Source organism: Lithobates pipiens, unplaced genomic scaffold (genome assembly GCF_037356315.1).
Source record: "Lithobates pipiens isolate NorthernLeopardFrog02 unplaced genomic scaffold, aLitPip1_a1.2 Scaffold_44, whole genome shotgun sequence".
In the NCBI taxonomy this organism is placed as follows: domain Eukaryota; kingdom Metazoa; phylum Chordata; class Amphibia; order Anura; family Ranidae; genus Lithobates; species Lithobates pipiens.
Window position 1 is genome coordinate 2590653 of NW_027507870.1, and position 24737 is coordinate 2615389.

General features: G+C 45.4%; 1 protein-coding gene across 2 annotated transcripts in view; it reads left to right on the top strand.

Moving 5' to 3' along the window:
- Positions 1-4306: 4306 nt before the first annotated feature.
- Positions 4307-24737, top strand: part of LOC143956885 (E3 ubiquitin/ISG15 ligase TRIM25-like) — a 31435-nt gene continuing 11004 nt past the window's right edge. The window contains exons 1-3 of one of the 2 annotated variants that reach the window (XM_077467046.1): positions 4307-4424; positions 6651-6726; positions 12658-15645. In XM_077467046.1, coding sequence (XP_077323172.1) covers positions 12659-15253 — 2595 coding nt within the window. In that variant the 5' untranslated portion in view covers positions 4307-4424; positions 6651-6726; position 12658 and the 3' untranslated portion in view covers positions 15254-15645. Of the gene's footprint in view, positions 4425-6650; positions 6727-12657; positions 15646-24737 lie in introns of those variants that run through there. The other variant, XM_077467047.1, reaches the window with a different exon arrangement.

Here is a 24737-nt window from a genome sequence, read left to right on the forward strand (position 1 = left end):
CACGGTTGCTGGCACCTGTTTTTAAGAAGCACTGAATAAGTCACTGGTCACTTTATCCAGCTCACATATAGACTGTTTTATTGCATTTTCCCTACTAAGAAGATCACGGAATTAATAATCACTGGTCACTATATTTTATTTATTTCCACCAAAGACTTTATTACATAACTTTTGTGTTTAAGCATGTATTGTGTGTCGCACGTTTTAATATAAGGAAAAATATTTTATGGAATGTTTCTCTCCCCCTTGGAGATATTCATGGTTATTTAAAGCACATGATACCTTCAGTTTATGATTTATAACACACTGGACATCTCTGTTTACTGATTAAAGGGGTTCTAAAGGTTTGTTTTTTTATTTTCTAAATAGGTTCCTATAAGCTAGTGCATTGTTGGTTCACTTACCTTTTCCTTCGATTTCCCTTCTAAATGTTTTTTTTCTTTGTTTTTTTTTTGTCTGAATTTCTCACTTCCTGTTCCTCCTCAGTAAGCTGTTCTGGCTGACTAACCACCGCTCGGATGATGGTGTGAAGTTTACTGAGGAGAAACAGGAAGTGAGATATTCAGACAAAGAAAAAAAACATTTAGAAGGGAAATCGAAGGAAAGGATAAGTGAACCAACAATGCACTAGCTTAGAGGAACCTATGTAGAAAATAAAAAACAAACCTTTACAACCCCTTTAATTTGTTGGAGAAACTTTATAATTTTTTTTTTGGAATTGTGCATATTTTTTCACATATTTATCTATCACTTAAGAAGAAGGAGACACTGCTGTGAGTGGGTCACTCACTTAATATTATTATTTTTCACATAAGCACAAGGCACTTTAATTTCAATCTAGGATAACTTAGTCTTACGTTTTGTAGGTAGCGTAATACTTATATTTTTTTTCACTCAATAATACTGCCACTATTTTCACAAGTATTGTATTTAGCTCAGGTAGCGCAACACCATTTGTTTGATTTTTACATTTACTATCTGGGGGTTAGGGTTTATACCCCTGCCGGTGGTTTGCTGCAACCTACCCTTATATATAGCTTAGGCCTTTAGCGACAGCGCGGGGATACTCTATTTTAATATACCTCTAAAGACTATTATAGCAATAAAACATCCAGCACCCCCATTTTGGTCCCTATGGAGATATTTATGGACCGAAAACATCCAGCAACCCCATAATGTTCCCCTATGGAAATTGTTATAGACTGAAAACATCATGCACCCCCATAATGACCCTTTATGGAGATTGTTATAAATGGAGAACATCCAGCACCCCCATAATAACTACTTCTAAATATTGTTATAGAAATAACGCGTCCAGCACCCCCATTTTGGTCCCTATGGAGATTGTTATGGACTGAGAGCATCCAGCACCCCCATAATGATCCCTATGGAGATTGTTATAGATGAATAACAGCCATAACCCCCATAATAACTACTTCTAAATACTGTTATAGAAATAACGCGTCCAGAACCCCCATTTTTGTCCCTATGGAGATTGTTATAGACTGAGAACATTCAGCGCCCCCCTAATGACCGCTATGGGGATTGTTATAAACTGAGAACATCCAGCACCCCCATAATAACTACTTCTAAAGACTGTTATAGAAATAAAACATCCAGCACCCCCATTTTGTCACACGGGATGTTTACATTCATTATAGACCCCGGATCTCTCCATAAAGAGGATCCGTCACCTCCTATTACTGTCACATGGGATGTTTACATTCATTATAGACCCCAGATCTCTCCATAAAGAGGACCCGTCACCTCCTATCACTGTCACATGGGATGTTTACATTCATTATAGACCCCAGATCTCTCCATAAAGAGGACCCGTCACCCCTATTACTGTCACATGGGATGTTTACATTCATTATAGACCCCGGATCTCTCCATAAAGAGGACCCGTCACCTCCTATCACTGTCACATGGGATGTTTACATTCATTATAGACCCCAGATCTCTCCATAAAGAGGACCCGTCACCTCCTATTACTGTCACATGGGATGTTTACATTCATTATAGACCCCGGATCTCTCCATAAAGAGGACCCGTCACCTCCTATTACTGTCACATGGGAGGTTTACATTCATTATAGACCCCGGATCTCTCCATAAAGAGGATCCGTCACCTCCTATTACTGTCACATGGGATGTTTACAATCATTATGGACCCCGGATCTCTCCATAAAGGGGACCCGTCACCTCCTATTACTGTCACATGGGATGATTACATTCATTATAGACCCCGGACCTCTCCATAAAGAGGATCCGTCACCTCCTATTACTGTCACATGGGATGTTTACATTCATTATAGACCCCAGATCTCTCCATAAAGAGGACCCATCACCTCCTATTACTGTCACATGGGATGTTTACATTCATTATAGACCCCGGATCTCTCCATAAAGAGGACCCGTCACCTCCTATTACTGTCACATGGGATGTTTACATTCATTATAGACCCCAGATCTCTCCATAAAGAGGACCCGTCACCTCCTATTACTGTCACATGGGATGTTTACAATCATTATGGACCCCGGATCTCTCCATAAAGAGGACCCATCACCTCCTATTACTGTCACATGGGATGTTTACATTCATTATAGACCCCAGATCTCTCCATAAAGAGGACCCGTCACCTCCTATTACTGTCACATGGGATGTTTACATTCATTATAGACCCCGGATCTCTCCATAAAGAAGACCCGTCACCTCCTATTACTGTCACATGGGATGTTTACATTCATTATAGACCCCGGATCTCTCCATAAAGAGGACCCGTCACCTCCTATTACTGTCACATGGGATGTTTACATTCATTATAGACCCCGGATCTCTCCATAAAGAGGACCCGTCACCTCCTATTACTGTCACATGGGAGGTTTACATTCATTATAGACCCCGGATCTCTCCATAAAGAGGATCCGTCACCTCCTATTACTGTCACATGGGATGTTTACAATCATTATGGACCCCGGATCTCTCCATAAAGGGGACCCGTCACCTCCTATTACTGTCACATGGGATGATTACATTCATTATAGACCCCGGACCTCTCCATAAAGAGGACCCGTCACCTCCTATTACTGTCACATGGGAGGTTTACATTCATTATAGACCCCGGATCTCTCCATAAAGAGGATCCGTCACCTCCTATTACTGTCACATGGGATGTTTACATTCATTATAGACCCCAGATCTCTCCATAAAGAGGACCCGTCACCTCCTATTACTGTCACATGGGATGTTTACATTCATTATAGACCCCGGATCTATCCATAAAGAGGACCCGTCACCTCCTATTACTGTCACATGGGATGTTTACATTCATTATAGACCCCGGATCTCTCCATAAAGAGGACCCGTCACCTCCTATTACTGTCACATGGGATGTTTACATTCATTATAGACCCCAGATCTCTCCATAAAGAGGACCCGTCACCTCCTATTACTGTCACATGGGATGTTTACATTCATTATAGACCCCGGATCTCTCCATAAAGAGGACCCGTCACCTCCTATTACTGTCACATGGGATGTTTACATTCATTATAGACCCCGGATCTCTCCATAAAGGGGACCCGTCACCTCCTATTACTGTCACATGAGATGTTTACATTCATTATAGACCCCGGATCTCTCCATAAAGGGGACCCATCACCACATGTGAGGTATCACCCCGAACAGGAAGTAATTCAAGCTACTCTACTGTAAATATAAAGTGACAACCTGTAAAGGCTTTTAAAGCGTCACCTATGGATAATATCGTCGTGCGGATATGTGCAATTTTAAAGCAGGTCATGTTTGGTATCTATTTATTCGGCATGACATCATCTTTTGTATTTTACAAAAAAAAATTGGGTTATTTATTGTGTTTTTTGTGCATTCAAATGTCTCTCTCTCTATAGATAGATAACTATATATAATGATGGGCGGTTATAAGTAATAACCTAGCAAAAAGTACTGATTTAAACTTGTAAACAAAAAGTGCCAGAAAAAGCCTAATATTCAACTGCTTAATATATATTTATTATAATATATACCAACAATACATATTCATATTCATTTATTAAATATTTCATTATTTACTAATTTTATATTATTCATTTATATCTAAGTATGAATAATACATACAATAATAATAATATTACTCTGAGGATGATATTCTGTGATGTCTTGATGTACTATATACACTGATATACTATTATGTGACCCACAGAAAAATGGCCGCCCCCGGCCGGAGTCCCATCACAGAGCAGTGTGACCTCTAGTGTCTGCTGGAGGACTTCCTGTGTGTCCTACGCAGTGTATCTTATAGTGTTTGGTCCTACGCAAAATGGCCACCAGCTGAAGCCTCAGATAAACCTTGTTGGACCTCTATTGTTTGTGAGATGAAACAGGAAGAAGCATTGTATGGAGAGGTGAGGAGGAAATCATCAATAATACAGATTATAGGTGATCAATAATCAATGTGAGAGGAGAGAGAGGGGGGACATAGATTTATATCTTATTACAGATGTCTCAACAGTCTGTACAGAGGAGCTTACACTCTAATGCCCCCTCCCCCCACAGTCACATCAGTCTCTGTACAGAGGAGCTTACACTCTAATGTCCCCTCCCCCCACAGTCACATCAGTCTCTGTACAGAGGAGCTTACACTCTAATGTCCCCTCCCCCACAGTCACATCAGTCTCTGTACAGAGGAGCTTACACTCTAATGTCCCCTCCCCCCACAGTCACATCAGTCTTTGTACAGAGGAGCTTACACTCTAATGTCCCCTCCCCCCACAGTCACATCAGTCTCTGTACAGAGGAGCTTACACTCTAATGTCCCCTCCCCCCACAGTCACATCAGTCTCTGTACAGAGGAGCTTACACTCTAATGTCCCCTCCCCCCACATCACATCAGTCTCTGTACAGAGGAGCTTACACTCTAATGTCCCCTCCCCCCACAGTCACATCAGTCTCTGTACAGAGGAGCTTACACTCTAATGTCCCCTCCCCCCACATCACATCAGTCTCTGTACAGAGGAGCTTACACTCTAATGTCCCCTCCCCCACACAGTCACATCAGTCTCTGTACAGAGGAGCTTACACTCTAATGTCCCCTCCCCCCACAGTCACATCGGTCTATGTACAGAGGAGCTTACACTCTAATGCCCCCCCCCCCCCACAGTCACATCAGTCTCTGTACAGAGGAGCTTACACTCTAATGTCCCCTCCCCCCCACAGTCACATCAGTCTGTACAGAGGAGCTTACACTCTAATGTCCCCTCCCCCACAGTCACATCAGTCTCTGTACAGAGGAGCTTACACTCTAATGTCCCCTCCCCCACAGTCACATCAGTCTCTGTACAGAGGAGCTTACACTCTAATGTCCCCTCCCCCCACAGTCACATCAGTCTCTGTACAGAGGAGCTTACACTCTAATGTCCCCTCCCCCCACAGTCACATCAGTCTCTGTACAGAGGAGCTTACACTCTAATGCCCCCCCCCCCCCCCCACAGTCACATCAGTCTCTGTACAGAGGAGCTTACACTCTAATGTCCCCTCCCCCCCACAGTCACATCAGTCTCTGTACAGAGGAGCTTACACTCTAATGTCCCCTCCCCCACAGTCACATCAGTCTCTGTACAGAGGAGCTTACACTCTAATGCCCCCCCCCCCCACAGTCACATCAGTCTCTGTAACGAGGAGCTTACACTCTAATGTCCCCTCCCCCCACAGTCACATCAGTCTCTGTACAGAGGAGCTTACACTCTAATGTCCCCTCCCCCCACAGTCACATCAGTCTCTGTACAGAGGAGCTTACACTCTAATGTCCCCTCCCCCCCACAGTCACATCAGTCTCTGTACAGAGGAGCTTACACTCTAATGTCCCCTCCCCCACAGTCACATCAGTCTCTGTACAGAGGAGCTTACACTCTAATGCCCCCCCCCCCCACAGTCACATCAGTCTCTGTAACGAGGAGCTTACACTCTAATGTCCCCTCCCCCCACAGTCACATCAGTCTCTGTACAGAGGAGCTTACACTCTAATGTCCCCTCCCCCCACAGTCACATCAGTCTCTGTACAGAGGAGCTTACAGGACCAGTGCACAAAGCAAGCTCCTTGACTGGCCTGCACAGAGTCCTTATCTCAACCAGATAGAACACCTTTGGGGTGAATTAGAGTGCAGACTGCGAGCCAGGCCTTCTCATCCAACATCAGCGCCTGATCTCACAAATGCTCTCCTGGAAGAATTATCAAACATTCCCATAGACACATCTCCTAAACCTTGTGGACGGCCTTCCCAGAGGAGTTATAGCTGCAAAGGGCGGAGCCAACTCAATACTGAACCCTACGGACTAAGACTGGGAGGCCATTAAATTTCATGTGTGTGTAAAGGCAGGCGTCCCAATACTTTTGGTGATATTGTGAACGATGCCGTATTCCTACCGCTCTCTACAACTACTAAGACCCGTCATCTTCTCCTCGCTCGTCTGTTACTTCTCAAATCTCCAATACTCGTTTATTATATAAATTTATTTTAATAATATTAAAAAACGTTTTTAATAATGAAACATGTATGTGTGTTGATGGCGGTGGGATCTCCTCCAAATACTATTTATTATTTGAATTATAATATATGATGTGTTTCTTGAAGGAATTGCGCGGTATGGGAACGGATCGGCCGCGCTGGAAAAGCTCCGCTAGACTTCGGATTGTCACATCCCAGTGAAGTGAGTTCATGTAACTTTCTGGATAATAATCGTGTTCTTGTTATTAGAATGATACTTCCATTACCCGCTTCTCGTCCGCCGTATAGATGAATGACGGGGGGCGGGGTGGCTCTCTTGTTCTGGGATGACGTCACATGATGTTCACCCGCGTGCAGCGCAGCGATCGGCAGTGCACAGTGACCCTGGGAAACACCGCATCACCGATCTCGGTAAAGAGCCGATGACGGGTTTTTTTTACCCATGTGATCAGCTGTGTCCAATCACAACTGATCACATGTAAACCAGGAAATGATGATGGTTATCAGCTCTCCTTTTCTCACACTGACAGAGGGAGAGGAGAGGAGAGCCGATCAGCAACATTTACTCACAGGGGAGAGCTGCACAGATAAACAGGGCACTGACCATCGGTCCAGCAGTGCAGCCCATCAGTGTCTCCTAATAAGTGGCCATCACTGCCGCCTCATCAGTGCCTCCTAATCAGTGCTTCTCCATCTGTGCCTCCTAATCAGTGCTTCTCCATCTGTGCCTCCTAATAAGTGCCCATCTGTGTCTCCTAATAAGTGCCCATCTGTGTCTCCTAATAAGTGCCCATCTGTGTCTCCTAATCAGTGCCCATCACTGCCGCCTCATCAGTGTCTCCTAATCAGTGCTTCCCCATCTGTTCCTCCTAATAAGTGCCCATCTGTGCCTCCTAATAAGTGCCCATCTGTGCCGCTCCATCTGTGCCTCCTAATAAGTGCCCATCTGTGTCTCCCCATCAGTGCCTCCTAATAAGTGCTCATCAGTGTCTGCTAATCAGTGCCCATCTGTGCCTCCTAATCAGTGCCCATCACTGCCGCCTCATCAGTGCCTCCTAATCAGTGCCTCCAAATAAGTGCCCATCTGTGCCTCCTAATAAGTGCCCATCTGTGCCGCCCCATCTGTGCCTCCTAATAAGTGCCCATCTGTGCCGCCCCATCTGTGCCTCCTAATAAGTGCCCATCTGTGTCTCCCCACCAGTGACTCCTAATAAGTGCTCATCAGTGTCTCCTAATCAGTGCCCATCTGTGCCTCCTAATCAGTGCCCATCACTGCCGCCTCATCAGTGCCTCCTAATCAGTGCCTCCAAATAAGTGCCCATCTGTGTCTCCTAATGAGTGCCCATCAGTGCCTCCTAATGAGTGCCCATCAGTGCCTCCTAATGAGTGCCCATCAGTGCCTCCTAATGAGTGCCCATCACTGCCGCCTCATCAGTGTCTCCTAATCAGTGCTTCCCCATCTGTGCCTCCTAATAAGTGCCCATCTGTGTCTCCTAATAAGTGCCCATCTGTGCCTCCTAATAAGTGCCCATCTGTGCCTCCTAATAAGTGCCCATCTGTGTCTCCTAATAAGTGCCCATCTGTGTCTCCTAATAAGTGCCCATCTGTGTCTCCTAATAAGTGCCCATCTGTGTCTCCTAATAAGTGCCCATCTGTGCCTCCTAATAAGTGCCCATCTGTGCCTCCGAATAAGTGCCCATCAGTGCCTCCTAATCAGTGCCCATCACTGCCGCCTCATCAGTGCCTCCTAATAAGTGCCCACCTGTGCCTCCTAATAAGTGCCCATCACTGCCGCCTCATCAGTGTCTCCTAATCAGTGCTTTCCCATTAGTGTCTCCTAATCAGTGCCACCTAATATGTGCCCATCAGTTTCTCCTCAGCGGTGCCCATCAGTGTCTCCTCATCGGTTTTCATCAGTGCCCATCAGTGCCTCCTAATATAATGATGAAGTGAGGGTTGTTGGGGGCTTCAGATGAAGCCATGGCCTGGTAAGGTAATGCGTTTCCATCCCAATTAATGTGAATAGGAGGAGAACAAGGGGAGCCGGACTTTGTATGAAGCACAAGGTAGCGATAGAATTGATTGGTGAATATGTGTGAATTTTATTGGTTATGACAATAATACATGAAATGCTGCTACACAGATATCGTATTGGTGTAAAAAAAATTGATATTTATACATATTAATAAAATTGGTAGCTCATAATAAGAACAGAATTGGGTAAACTTACTGACACGGTGAAGCCTGCAGGACCTATTGCCTCCCTAGGTCTGGGAATAAAAGTAATACAATGGTAGCTTGAAATTCAGATAAATGTTGGTAGAAACACAGCAGTTGATAGCTCTACGCGTTTCGTGGCTTTTGAACCACTCATCAGGAGCAAAGCACGTGATGGATCTTTAATGAAATGGTAATATATGAATAATTGAATTAAAGTAATGGGTAACATGAACAAGGGAAGGTACATGTTCACTTACTCAGATACGTAAATTGGCGGTAGGGTGGCCGGGCGCCGCAAGCCATCCAGGGACACCCCCCAGGAGTTGTGGTGGGCAGCTCAGGAGAGGAAACCCATGAGTGCCTCCTAATAAGTGCCCATTAGTGCCTCCTAATAAGTGCCCATTAGTGCCTCCTAATAAGTGCCCATTAGTTCCTCCTAATAAGTGCCCATTAGTGCCTCCTAATAAGTGCCCATTAGTGCCTCCTAATAAGTGCCCATTAGTGCCTCCTAATAAGTGCCCATCACTGCCGCCTCATCAGCGTCTCCTCACCAGTGTCCATCAGCGTCTCCTCACCAGTGTCCATCAGCGTCTCCTCACCAGTGTCCATCAGCGTCTCCTCACCAGTGCCCATCAGCGTCTCCTCACCAGTGCCCATCAGCGTCTCCTCACCAGTGCCCATCAGCGTCTCCTCACCAGTGCCCATCAGCTTCTCCTCACCAGTGCCCATCAGCGTCTCCTCACCAGTGCCCATCAGCGTCTCCTCACCAGTGCCCATCAGCGTCTCCTCACCAGTGCCCATCAGCGTCTCCTCACCAGTGCCCATCAGCGTCTCCTCACCAGTGCCCATCAGTGAAGGAGAAAAATTACTTATTTACAAAATTTTCTAACACAAACTAAAAAAAACAACTTTATTTTTTTCCTTTAATTTTCTGTCTTTTTATTTCTTTTTTTTTTTATTTCGCTCTCACTCTCTCATACTGGTCACTGGAAGTTCAACATGGCACCTCATGGCAAAGAACTCTCTGAGGATCTAAAAAAAAAAGAATTGTTGCTCTACATAAAGATGGCCTAGGCCAGGGATATGCAGTTAGCGGACCTCCAGCTGTTGCAGAACTACAAGTCCCATGAGGCATAGTAAGACAGACAGCCACAAGCATGATACCCAGAGACAGAGGCATGATGGGACTTGTAGTTTTGCTAGAGCTGGAGGTCCGCTAATTGCATATCCCTGGCCTAGGCTATAATAAGATTGCCTAGACCCTGAAACTGAGCTGCAGCACGGTGGCCAAGACCATACAGCGGTATAACAGGACAGGTTCCCCTCAGAACAGCCCTCACCATGGTCCACTAAAGAAGTTGAGGTCACGTGCTCAGCGTCATATCCAGAGGTTGTCTTTGGGAAATAGACGTATGAGTGCTGCCAGCATTGCTGCAGAGGTTGAAGGGGTGGGGGGTCAGCCTGTCAGTGCTCAGACCATACGCCGCACACTGCATCAAATTGGTCTGCATGGCTGTCATCCCAGAAGGAAGCCTCTTCTAAAGATGATGCACAAGAAAGACCACAAACAGTTTGCTGAAGACAAGGAGACAAAGGACATGGATTACTGGAACCATGTCCTGTGGTCTGATGAGACCAAGATAAACGTATTTGGTGTCAGATGGTGACAAGCGTGTGTGGGGGCAACCAGGTGAGGAGGACAAAGACAAGTGTGTCTTGTCTACAGTCAAGCATGGTGGTGGGAGTGTCATGGTCTGGGGCTGCATGAGTGCTGCCGGCACTGGGGGGGGCTACAGATCATTGAGGGGACCATGAATGCCGACATGTACTGTGACATACTGAAGCAGAGCATGATCCCCTCCCTTCAGGGACTGGACCGCTGGGCAGTATTCCAACATGATAACCACCCCAAACACACCTCCAAGACCACCACTGCCTTGCTAAAGAAGCTGAGGGTAAAGGTGATGGACTGGACTACAAATCATTATTTTCCCTGCTGTGTTGTATTGTCACTTGGTTGGGAAAAGGACGCAGTCCTTCTCCGTTTTATTTCTGGCCCTGATGGGACGCAGAGTTACGCGGGTCGTACATACACAAAAGTAGGTTTACAGCCGCCGCTCCATAGGGATGAATGGACCATCCAATTGGCTACGCTGTAAAAGACTGACGGGTTGGCCTGAGTGTATCACCCGTGTGAAAGTTGCCATAGGCCAGATTTCCACTATTTTTCCCGTAATATTTTTGCCGCGATTTTTGTGAGTAAGCACGAGCGGGAGCAATTTTGAAGTGTGACATGTTGGGTATCAATTTACTCGGCGTAACATTATCTTTCACACTATAAAAAAAATTGGGCTAATTTTTACTGTTCTCCTATATTTTAATTCCAAAAAGTGTATTTAAAAAAAAAAAAAAAGTGTGCTTGTAAGACCGCTGCGCAAATACGGTGTGATAGAAAGTATTGCAACAACCGCCATTTTATTCTCTAGGGCAGTGATGCCGAACCTTGGCACCCCAGATGTTTTGGAACTACATTTCCCATGATGCTCATGCACTCTGCAGTGTAGTGGAGCATCATGGGAAATGTAGTGGGCAATATGAGATCTGGGGGGTCAAAAAGACCTCACATCTCATATTTACACTAAAATGCAATAAAAAAATAAATAAAAAAAATGCACTCTGCAGTGTAGTGGAGCACCGTGGGAAATGTAGTTCCAAAACATCTGGGGTGCCGAGGTTCGCCATCACTGGTCTAGGGTGTTAGAATTTTTTTTTTTTATAACGTTTGGGGGTTCTAAATAATTATCTAGCAAAAAAAAAATGTTTTTAACTTGTAAACACCACATCTAAAAAAAGAGGCCCGGTCTTAGCCCTTGTACACGCGGTCGGATTTTCCGACAACTTTTTCCCACCGTGGGTATGCAACAGTTTCGGACAAAATCCGTCGGACAAAAATCCGACGGATTTTGTCCGAAACTGTTGCATACCCACGGTGGGAAAAAGTTGTTGGAAAATCCGATCGTTCGTAACGTGATGACGTTATTTCGTTACGACGGGACTACGTTCAGGCTAGTAGCCAATACCTTTGGTCTAGGAATTTGATCTGAGCATGCGTGGCACTTTGTCCGATCGGAATTCTCTACACACACAATCGGACAAAGTCCAATCGGATCATGTTGTCGGAAAGTTTTCTAGCCCAGCTCTAAAACGTTGTCCGTCGGATATTCCGACGGAAACAGTCCGATGGAGCCCACGCACAGTCGGATTATCCGACAACGTGGTCCGATCGGACATTTTTCCATCGGAATGTCCGACCGTGTGTACAAGGGCTAAAAGTGGTTAAAGATGGAAGTTTACTTCCCCTTTAAAGCAGAGGTCCACTCTAAAGTGGACCTTCCGCTCATTGGAATCCCCCCCCCCCTCCGGCACCACAATTGGCACCTTTCAGGGGGGAGGGGGGGTGCAGTTACCTGGATAATCCAGGTAAATGCACCCACTTCCGGGATAGCTCTCTGCGGAAAGGGGCGTAGATGTACGCCCCTTTCCGAAAGTCCCCCGCTGCCTGCTGGGAAACACACAGATCCCAGAGGCAGTGGGGTCCATCCTTTATTGCGACTCGCGCATGCGCAGTAGGGAACCGGGAAATGAAGCCGAAAGGCTCCACTTTCTGATTCCCATACCCAAGATGGCGGCGGCAGCACCCGAGAGACGAACGAGAGATCGGCTTCGGGTGCCGACATCGCGGGCACGCTGGGCGGGTAAGTGTCCTTATTTTAAAAGTCAGCAGCTGCTGTATTTGTAGTTGCAGGCTTTTAAAAAAAAAACAGCGGAACTCCCGGCGGACTCCCGCTTTAATAAACTTTTTGGTATTTTGTACAATGAATATTATTCAAAATAATTGTTCTCTTTCTTTCAGAATGCCTGGCTGTTTTGTTCCTGGATGTTCCTATTCCTGGCGTAGAAAGGACACAATTTTGCATATTTTCCCTAAAAAGGAGGCTAGGATAAGACTTTGGCTACAGAATATGAATGTACAAAATACCGAACTCGAGTACCACGTAACGCGTATAGCCAAATCGGGAAGGGAAAAATTTCGAATTTGTTCCAAACATTTCTCAGACAAAGACTATGTCATGGGAGGACAAGGCCGCTGTCTACGTTTTGATGCCATACCTACACTTCAAATGCCGCCTGCTCTTGAACCCCAAATTGTAGAACATTTTGAACACAATTACTACAAGCGCCAGAAACTAGCGGAGGGGGAAGGGAGGAGCGAGGGGCCGGCGTCCTTTCTTGAAACCTCGCAAACTTCAAGCGGTCTGTACGGCGGTCTATCTACGGGTTCACCAGACGCGGAAACCGCCTCGTCCGTATCGCAGAGCTCTGAGCACATTTATCAAACCGACCCCGCCTCACCGGAAATGGTGGCGGATGAAGTTGAAGTTTCGACATCAGATTTTTTCAGAGAAAGTCTAACTACGAGTTCGAGGAAAAAAAAATTAAAAGGGTCCCCGAAACAGTTCACAGCTGCAAGAGGCGCAAACTCTGAATACTTTGCGGGACAAAAACATAAAGCGATACAGATCGATCCGTTATTTATGAAAAAAAATAAAAAGGTACAGGCGTCCGTTATTAAATTGCAAATTTCGGTTGGAATTCAGTGCGACTTGGTAAGTCTTCCTCCGCTTGTGCCTTTGACCGAATCGAGGTCCGTTGTTGAAAACCAGCCATGGATTCAAAACGTTGAACCTTCGTTATTACAGTCGTCGTTTTGTGATGCTGATCTTGCAGAACAACCGAATACATCGCAAGGACGGAATGTCGCTCATCCGTTTCCTCTTCCTTATTACGGATATTCAGAAATGGAAGGCAACGCAACCGCTGAGACGGTATTACAAGACGAGAGTTACCGTCCAAGAGTGAAGGAGGAATATCTGCAAGACGCGAAAGAAGATTATCTCATCGACCCCACAGATCCCGATGCGTCGTTCTTTCTTTTAGAAGACCGGTCGGATCAAAAATTAGCAACCGAGAGAAAATTTATCGTTTTCGAGAGTTGTTTAGATGAGCTGTTACTGAACAGCAAGTGCAAGTATCATAAGAATTGCCCGGGAAAAGTGATCAAAATAAAAAAATATCTTGTTGGTTCAGCCGTAGTTGTAGAAGGCTACTGCGGTGAACACCACCGGTTTCACTTGTGGAGCAGCCAGCCGTTTGTTGGAAAGATGCCTGCTGGAAATCTTCTGCTTTCCGGTTCTATTCTGTGCAGTGGATCAAATTTTCGTAAAGTTTCCAATTTTTTCCACTTACTGGGCTTGTGTGGAATATCCCAAACGACTTATTACAAAAATCAAAATGACTACCTTTTCCCCATCATCGATCGTCACTGGTGTGAAGAACGCAAAGACGTCATCTTCGACGTCGGAAAGCGTACAGTTGCTCTCGCAGGGGACGGACAATGCGGCTCGCCTGTATTGAATGCCAAGTACTGCACTTATACCTTCCTAGACATGGACACGGACAAAATAATCGATTTTCAGGTAGAGCCGACTAAAACGGGAGTATCTCCAACGTCTTTAGAGAAAATCGCATTCGGGAAAGCTCTTCAACGGCTAAAAGATGAGAACCTGAAGATTAAAATCATAGCTACCGATCGTCATGGCGGTATTCGAAAAATGATAAAAGAGCGGCATAAAGGTATACGGCATGAATTCCACGTGTGGCACTTTGCCAGATCGGTAGGAAACAAATTGCTCCAAGCTAGTAAGAGGAGAAACTCGCACGAACTGTCGGCTTGGGTGTCTCCTGCAAAAAAACATTTATGGTGGTGCGCTAGCACTTGCAATCGTAATGCGGAGTTGCTAAAAGAAAAGTGGATGTCCCTTGTTCTTCATTCAAGCAACGTTCATTCGTGGACTGGTGGGAAGTTATACAAACAATGCAGCCATGAAGAAGTGTTGGGCAACGAGGAGGAGGAGGAGGAGGAACACCACGGTTGGCTTTTGCAGGGATCTGCAGCCCATCAAAGACTGAAGGACGTTGTTCTCGATCCTCGAATTTTGAAAGACCTTGGACATTTGTCGAATTTCTGCCACGCTGGAAACTTCGAGGTATTTCATAGTAGGGTTTTGAAATACAGACCTAAACATCATCATTTTGAAATCGATGGTATGGTAGCGCGTACGCAACTTGCCGCATTGGAGCACAACCGAAATGTTGGCAGAGAGCAAGCCGTTCGAAGACCAAAATCCCGTGGAGCACCAATACAAACTCCTAACTACAGATACATCTACAGTAAGGCCAAGAAAGACTGGACCGTGGCAAAAATGTACGACGGTACCGATCAGGAATTTATCATTGATATTTTAGCGGATTTGATTTCTTTGGCTGCTGGTGACCTCAAAGTGGACTGGATTCCAAGACGAAGCTATGACCCCGAAAATATAGCTCATTTTCCTTGTCCGGAGAAACCCGATATGCTACAAAGATATCTTTCACGGTTCAACCATTGAAAATGTTATATTGTGTTATAAAATTCCTGTTGTTTTCTTTGTGTAAAATTCTTGAAAGGCTTCTGGAAAATTATAGCTCCGATTTGAAAAACAAAAAAAACAAAAAACAAATAACCTGAAGCATAATACAGAATTACAGTTAGTTTTTGTTTCATTTTTTATAACAGATTTAAATAGAATAATAAATAAATAAAAAAATACAGAAAGAAAAGCATAACATAAAATAACACAAAAAAACACAGTGAGAGTTTAAATAACACAATAACTGTGCAACACCTTTTATAAAAAAAAATACACACATTTTATAAAAAAATGCGTGTATGTAAAAAAAAAAATTGAAATCTTGGATTTATCAATGTTTATTGTTACAAGCCATACAGTTTATAATAAAAATTCACTCAGACGTAATATTTTATTTTGGTTAGGTTGATATTAATAATGTTTAAATTGTATGAGAAATTTGAACTAATATCGCTTTAATTTATTTAAGTTTTTTTTTTTTTTATCATGTTTTTTATTTTTTATAACAGACTTTAAAAAAAAATACAGAAATAAAAGCAGCAAATGCAACAATGTTGAAATAAGATTTACACTATCTTACCAAAAGTATTGGGACACGTGACCGTTAATAGCGTCTTAGACCGTAGGGTTCAAAATTGAGTTGGCCCACCCTTTGCAGCTATATCAGCTTCAACTCTTCTGGGAAGGCCATCCGCAAGGTTTAGGAGATGTGTCTATGGGAATGTTTGACCATTCTTCCAGAAGAGTATTTGTGAGGGCGGGCACTGATTTTGGACAAGAAGGCTTGGCTCGCAGTCTCCGCTGTAATTCATCCCAAAGGTGTTCTTTCGGGTTGAGGTCAGGACTCTGTGCAGGTCAATTAAGTTCCTCCACCCCAAGCTCGCTCGTCCATGTTTTTATGGACCTTGCTTTGTGCACTGGTCCAAATCATTTGGTGGAGGGGGGGGTTATGATGTGGGGGGGTTGTTTTTCAGGGGTTGTTCTTGGCCCCTTAGTTCCAATGAAGGGAACTTCTAAGGCATCAGCATACCAAGACATTTTGGATAATTTCATGCTCTCAACTTTGTGGGAACAGTTTGGGGACAGCCCCTTCCTGTTCCAACATGACTGCACACCAGTGCACAAAGCAAGGTCCATAAAGACATGGATGAGTGAGCATGCGGTGGAGGAACTTGACTGACCTATCGGATTGAGGTCAGGACTCTATGCAGGCCGGTCAAGTTTCCTCACCCCAAACTGTTCCCACAAATCTGGGAGCATGAAATTGTCCAAAATGTCTTGGTATGCTGACGCCTTAAGAGTTCTTTTCACTGGGACTAAGGCCCAAGCCCAACCCCTGAAAAACACCCCCTCACCATAATCCCCCCTCCACTAAATGATTTGGACCAGTGCACAAAGCAAGGTCCGTAAAGACAAGACAATTCTGTCCCAGGTCTCAGGTTATTTATACCCTTTTCCAGCAGCCACCTGTGCAGGGCTTGCCAAGATTGGCTGGGACAACATAAATATTCAGGCTGCCCATTTACATTACTCCACACCTATGTTCCAGAACCACCCAGAGGGTTCTGAAATGAAAACAAGCCTGGAGCCCGTGAGACACAGAACAGACTTAACCAATCACAGGCAGATGCACTGATTGCAGGGAGCCAGAGCTAAATTTGCCTAACCCCGAATTACATCCACACTGATTACAGCAAGACGAGTCACATTTACCCAACTACATAAATACATCTCTACTGGATACAGTGAGCCAGAACTAAATCTATCTACTCCTAGCACCTATCTAGGAGGGTGCTACATACATTTGCAGGCCTACTTTCAGTTATACCAATACCCTATAACTTACTGCGGTATCCTGTCTATACAAAGTCACTATATGGACAGAACAGTTACTATGTTCTGGTGTTGTACCTGTTAGCCCTTGTACACACGGTCGGACATTCCGACAACAATATCCGTCGTATTTTTTCCAACGGATTTTGTCAGAAAAAGGTGCTCCATACACACGGTCTGACAAAGTTGTCGGAAAATCCGATCGTTCGTAAGGTGATGACGTTATTTAGTTACGACGGAACTAAGTTCAGGCTAGTAGCCAATAGCTTTGGTCTAGGAATTTGATCTGAGCATGCGTGGCACTTTGTCCAATCGGAATTCTCTACAAACGATCGGACAAAGTCCGATCGGACCATGTTGTCGGAAACTTTTTATATCCAGCTCTCAAACTTTGTTGGTCGGACATTCCGACAGAAAAAGTCAGATGAAGCCCACACACGGTCGGATTATCCGACACCACGGTCCGATCGGACATTTTCCGTCGGAATGTCCGGTGACTAGGGCTGCAATCTGCATGGAATCTTTTCCGAATGGGAAAACACATTAAACCCTCCAAGTGTTCTGCCAGATGCCACATGTAGTTCAGTCTCAAAGGAGAAGAACAGAAGCCAATAAATGGAAAATTGTATACTTATACGTAAATTGTATACTTACCTCACGGAAACTTTCCTTTCCGGATACATAAGCACGACAGCATACGCGTATGGGTATACGCCAAGCCCCTCGCCCAGTCGGGACTGGTTACACTATATTTAAATAATTTGACTCCCCAAGGCGGCTTTCTCGTAACTATACCCAAATGTGAAGCCCACAAAGGAGAGACCTGTATGCTGTCATGCTTTGTATCGGGAAAGTAAAAATTACCATCAGGTAAGTATATACAATTTTCCGTTTTCTGACACAAGCATGACGGCATACATGTATGTAGGGGTGCAACGGATCAGCACCGATCCACGATCCGAACGGGTCACCCCGCTCGGATTGGCACACGGCGCGATCCGCGGTCCCGGGCCTTAGGAAAGGCCGCGGCTTCGGCCTAGTTCCGGAGTGGCGGCCATCTTGGTACACCCATCGGCGTTTACAATGTGATTGCTCCGTGACGCAGCAATCACCTGTAAACAAACCGGTGTCATGACGCCGGTTTCTCTCTCCCCTCTCTGTACTGATCTGTACAGTGGAGGGGAGAAATCGAGTGGCAGTCACAGCCATCCCAGCAATACCCTGCCAATACTCTGCAATAAATACCCTGCCAATACTCTGCAATAAATACCCTGCCAATACTCTGCAATACTTACCCTGCCAATACTCTGCAATACTTACTCTGCAATACTTACCCTGCCAATACTCTGCAATACTTACTCTGCAATACTTACCCTGCCAATACTCTGCAATACTTACTCTGCAATACTTACCCTGTCAATACTCTGCAATAAATACCCTGCCAATACTCTGCAATAAATACCCTGCCAATACTCTGTAATACTTACCCTGCCAATACTCTGCAATAAATACCCTGCCAATACTCTGCAATACTTACCCTGCCAATACTCTGCAATAAATACCCTGCCAATACTCTGCAATAAATACCCTGCCAATACTCTGCAATACTTACCCTGCCAATACTCTGCAATACCCTGCTAATACTTATCCTGCCAATATACTGCAATACCCTGCAATACTCTGCAATACCCTGCCAATACCCAGCCATACCCATCCATGCTTAGCCAATATTACATTGAGGGAGATGACGTGGATATTGCAGTGGGGACTATATGGTGGTGTAATTTTCACAGGTTTTTGCAAATTCAATTATAATTTGCTGATCCGAAAAATGATCCGATCCGTGACTCTGATCCGAGGAACGATCCGATCCGTGAGCTTTTTTATCCGTTGCACCCCTACATGTATGGGATGTAGCACGCCCCCACAAATCACAAGGGAGGGTATGCTGAAATAATATTTTATTAATTATCCATTCGGGTCAGTACAGCACAACAGAATTCTACAGTCGTTAGGGCTGCCGGATCTACTTTATAATGGGTCAGCAATGTGCCATATGTTGACCACGTCGCAGCTCTGCAAATTACTTCTGGGGCTACACCCCTGAACTCTGCCCACGAAGCCGCCAGGCTTCTTGTCGAGTGTGGTCTCACATTTGACGGAGGTTCTAGGCTTCTTGCATGATAAGCTCTCTTGAACCAGCCACATTGCCAGTGTCCTTTTGGACGCTGCTAGCCCTTTTCTTAATCCGGTTGGGATGACGAACAGGTTTTACGCTTTTCTGAACGGGCCTGTTCTCTCTGTATGTAAGCTTTGAGGATAGACCCGACATCTAATTCATGCCTGGATGCGTCCTTCTGCATTGTTGGGAGGACAATGTCCTGTTCTCTATGAAATGATTTGTTTACCTTTGCCCGGTGCTGTGGTAATGTTCTTAGTACTACCCTGTCTGGTAGGAGACAACAGTAAGGGGGGTTTGTATCCTAGGGCTTGAATGTCTGGTATTCATCACCCTGATGTGATGGCAGTGAGAAAAACTGCTTTCATCATTATATTCCATAACGAGGTTGCTTGGCCTCCTGCAAAAGAGGGTTGGGACAACATCTCTAGCACCATCTGTAAGTCCCTTGGAGGGACAAATTACCTTGTCTGTGGTCGTACTCTGTCGCTGGCTTTCAGGAACTGCCGTACTAATTGTTGGGTAGCCCATCTTACCCTTGTTAATACTGAGAGTGCTAAGATCTGTAATCATAGTGTATTTGTCTGTAGGCCCATGTCAAGGCCTGCTTATAGGAATTCTAATATCTGTGCTTCCCGTGGTGCTAAAGGATCAAATCATCTGGTTTCAGTGAAGGCAGCAAACTTCTCCCATACCTTTTTTTCCTTGTTTCTGCTCTTGCCTTGAATAAGGTCTTGATGACTGAGACTGAATACCCTGCTTCTCCTAGTCTTCGCCTCCCAACCTCCAAGCTGCCAGATGAAGTTTGGTATGGTTTGTGTGCCGCAACTGCACTTGTTGGAGCAGGTCCGGTATTTCTGGCAGAGGGATTGTGGGTTCTATTGCCAGGGCTTGTAATAATGGGAACAATGGTCTGCACGGCCACAGTGACATGATTGCTATCACTATTCCCAGATGTTTGTGTATTCTGTTGAGTAGCCTGGGAATTATAGGTATTGGTGGCGATACATATGCTAGGGTGCATATCCACTCGGCGCTGAGTGCATCCACTGCTTCCGCCTGCAGGAACTTCGCCCTTTGCCAGAAACCATTTGCACTTGCTGTAGGCCAGGGATGCCATCAATTCGAGATCTGGTTAACCCCATAGACTGCAAACCCATTGAAAAACCAATTGATTTAGTGCCGTTTTGTAGCTCAGCACATCTGCTAGGTAATTTTGCACGGCTGGGATGTATACAGCTAATAAGTTTGGCAAGTTCTGTTGATCCCAGTTCATAATTGGTGTGACCTCTGCCAGGAGTGCTTGACTCTGCGTCCCCCCTAGACAGCGCACATAGGCGACCACCGCCTTGTTGTCCATCTGAAGCGTCACGCTGGCTCCTCTTATTTGGTCCTGAAAGGTTTTCAAGGCCTGGAAGGCTGCTTTCAGCTCTATTATATTAGAGACTTCTCTTCCTTTGTTCTTACACTGGCCCTGGGCTAGCTGGCTCTTGCAGTGTGCTCCCCAGCCTACTGCTGATTTGTCTGATGTGACTACTATTGGTCTTGGTGGTTTGAGTTGGTGACAATTCGATAGATTTACTGGCTTCCTCCACCATTCGAGGGAATGTTTCATTATTGGTGATATTCTGATCAGCTGACGTGTAGATCGGTTCCTCCACTGTTTCAGGAATTCTACCTGAAAGGTCCTCATCCACCAATGAGCCCACTTCACCATCGCTATTGTGGCTGCTAGTGACCCTAGCAGTCTGAGGCAGTGGGAGGCCTAGAGATATGACCATGCTGATACCCTCTCTAGTGGGTTGATTAGTGTTTTGATGCCTTTTCTGGCAGGAGTTCCACTGTTATCCTGGATGTGTCCAGGATCGCCCCCAAAAATAGCATTCTCTGCATTAGTGGTGGTTTACTTTTTTGCCAGTTGATTATCCAACCTAATTTCAATAGGGTTCTGACCTGGATTTCCCAGTTTTCCGTTAGGACTTGAGGCTCCGGGGCCACTAAGAGGACATCGTCCAGATAGTGGGACACTTGCAGGCCCTGCTTGCATAACATGGCTATGATGGGGAGTAACACATTGGAAAATGTCCTGGGAGAAGTTGATGGGTCGAACAGCAAACAGGTGACTTGAAAGGGGTATTCGATTATCGCAAAATCGTAAATACTTGTGACACTGCTGATGAACTGGGACATATAAATAAGCGTCTTTCAAATCTAAGGATAACATCCACTTCCCCTGGCCGAAGGTTTGTGTGATCGAGTGTAGGGACTCCCTCCGGAACTTCTGCACTCGTATGTATTTGTTCAGCTCCCAAAGATCTAATACTGGTCTTAGATCGCCTGTCTTTTTCTTGATTAAGAAAAGAGGAGAGTAGAATCCTTGATACCTTTCCTGCCTGGGAACTGGTTCTTTAGCTCTTTTTTGTAGGAGTGACTGGACATATTCGACTACTATTTGAATCTTGTGTTGGCACCTGGGGAAGTTTTGTGCGGGTGAATCTTGGCAACTCTGGCTGGGTTAAAAATTCCCAATGATGACCCTCCTGGATTACCCTTATGGCCATCTGCACCAATTTGGCATAGACTAGTACCAACTGGGCCCGTCTGGGTGGAGATACATTCAAAAGTGTTTTTGCGTTGTGCCCTGCTTAGACTTATTTACTCGAGCCACCGATGTCTGAGGGCTCTTCCATCCTCTCTTGGTATCTCTACCCTGAAGAACCGTCTGTCTCTCAATCTTCCTGTGAACTGTCTTCTCTCTGGCTGGCACTGACGCCTTGGCTTCAGGTCCTGTGGGATCAATCCTGACTTACCCCCTGTTCCATCAAAGGGCATGCGGCACCAGTTGGGCTTTGATGTACCGTCTGATGTCCACAGTTTGTGCCGTTACACTCTTCTTGCCATTATTGAAGATGGCATCGCCCTGGCTGAGCATTATAGTGCATCGATTGTGCCCTCTCCTGCGATTTGCCTGCCAGCTTGATTTCGTTTAATATCTTCAATAGGATTTCCTGTCCCTGCCGCCAGCTCTGCTTCTGCATTTTCTGCCCATATCGTGAGTGCCAAAGCTGGCTTACAGACACTTCCTGCTGTCGTATAATTTTCCTTTAATTCTACATCAATTTTCCAGTCTGAGGCGTCTTTAAAGGTGACCGCGTCGCTCATCGGTAGTGTGACGTGCCTATTTAGTCTCATAATGGCTGCGTCTACTAGCGGGGGTATTTCTCATGACTGGACCTCCTCTTCCTTGAAGGGGTACATCTTTTCAAATCTATAAGACAGAGATGGTTTCCTGTTGACCTTTTTCCTTTCATCGTAAATTATATCTTTTGCCTCCTCAAATAAGGGGCGCAAGAGTTGAGATTTTTTCAGCTGCGGATATTTTCTCGCTGGTTGCGTAATTTCCTTCTCCCATTCAAGCGCTTCTCTGCCTGCCTTTACTAGGGGTTGCACTAGTACAAAGTCAAATCCGGTAAACACCTCTTCCCCCACTGGTGAATCGTCTTCCAAACCCAACACTAGCGATGGTTCCTTTGGGGAATTCTTTTGCGCCAGTGGTGGGCTGGGTGCCCTTGTCCCTGTTTGACTGGGTCTACCTGCCTCCTCTTGCAGGGAGTCTTTGTCTGTTAGAGAAGACAGAGATGATCTCTTTAATCAGTTTCCTTGTCTGTTGCTGCCTCTAAGAGACAGGCTCGGCACAATAACTTCCCAGGCAATGCTTTCAGACCATATCCTAGGCATTGGTCCTTCCGCCTCCTCAGCTTATAGCTCTTCCGTTCCCTGTCCGGCATCTTGGTGGGCTTTTGAATGGGTTGTAGACGCGCTAGGATTTTTGTCTGTTCTTTTTGAGGAAGGGTGCTGGCGGTGAGGGCTGTAAAAGATTTACTTTTATTAGCCATGTGCTCGCTTTTAGTGGAGTTTAATACCTACTTGCCTAAACCTCACCTTATGTTATGTGGCTGGTCTCTGGAAGAGCTCATGCTGTGGCTTTAGTAGGCTGTAATAACAAACAGGTTTGTAGTATGGGTTCTCATTACTACTGCTGACAACACAGTTACGTAGCATACACACGATCGCACATTTCCGACAACACAATCCATGTTTTTTTTCCCGACAGATGTTGGCTCAAACTTGTCTTGCATACACACGGTCACATAAATGTTGTCAGAAATTCCGAACGTCAAGAACGCGGTGACGTACAACACGTGCGACGAGCCGAGAAAAAGGAAGTTCAATAGCCAGTGCGGCTCTTCTGCTTGATTTTTGATTCCGAGCATGCGTGGAATTTTGTGCGTCGGAATTGTGTACACACGATCGGATTTTACAAGAACGGATATTGTTTTCGGAAAATTTGAGATCCAGCTCTCAAATTTTGTTTGTCGCAAATTCCGACGGAAAATGTCCAGTGGAGCCTACACGCGGTCAGAATTTCCGACAACAAGCTCCCATCAAACATTTGTTGTCGGAAATTCCAACCGTGTGTACGCGGCATTAGAGTGTGTCTTACCTCTGTGGGAGTATTGAGTCAGGCACGGCACTAACAGGTACAATCTGTTAAGAGAAGGGCACTTTCAATGTTTCAACTTACACATTTTCACTCCCTCCTACCTCCAGCTACCCTGGGTCCCCTCTTACCTGGCATATCCGCTGCCTGTCCCTCTTCCTGTTGGTGCACTGGCTTAACCCTCCTCCCCTTCATAGAAAGGGGGAGGGAGAGGACCTGCCCTCTCCCAAGGTGTTCCCTGATTGCCGTTCCAGCGTTTCAGGACCACTCATGCAGGGCTTCAGAATTCACCAACCAGCGCAAATCTTGTCCACAGTAGAGGAATGCTTTCAGTTCTGGGTCTCTTGTCGAGTTGAGGACTCCTTAGCTTATAGCAGGGGTCTCAAACTGGCGGCCCCCCAGCTGTTTCAAAACTACAAGTCCCATCATGCCTCTGCCTGTGGAAGTCATGCCTGTAACTGTCAACCTTGCAATGCCTCATGGGACTTGTAGTTTTGCAATAGCTGGAGGGCCACTAGTTTGAGACCCCCTGGCTTATAGAAACTCAAGACAAAAATACATTATGGATTGGGTTCTGTGCAGAATTTCTTTCCACGCTCCTGCTTCTGGGTGCCAAATGAAATAAATATTGGGTGGTTATGGATTACCCCTATTTATTATAACTATGTATTCATTTGTCTGGTCCTATAATTAGCTAGATTATCAAAGCTCTGATATAGTTAATGTGTTAGTGCAATAATAAGCTTAGCTATTAAAGAGGAAGTAAACCCTGATGAGTTTACTTCCTCTTTCATTCCCTGCAAAGGCAAAGCATAATGGACTACTATGCATCGCATCGCATCACATAGTAGTCCATTATGTGTCACTTACCTGACACAGGAGCCAGCGAAGTCACCTCTGTCCCCTGTAGTCTGCCGCATCCATCTTCTCGGTGGGTCTCGCTGCTCCGC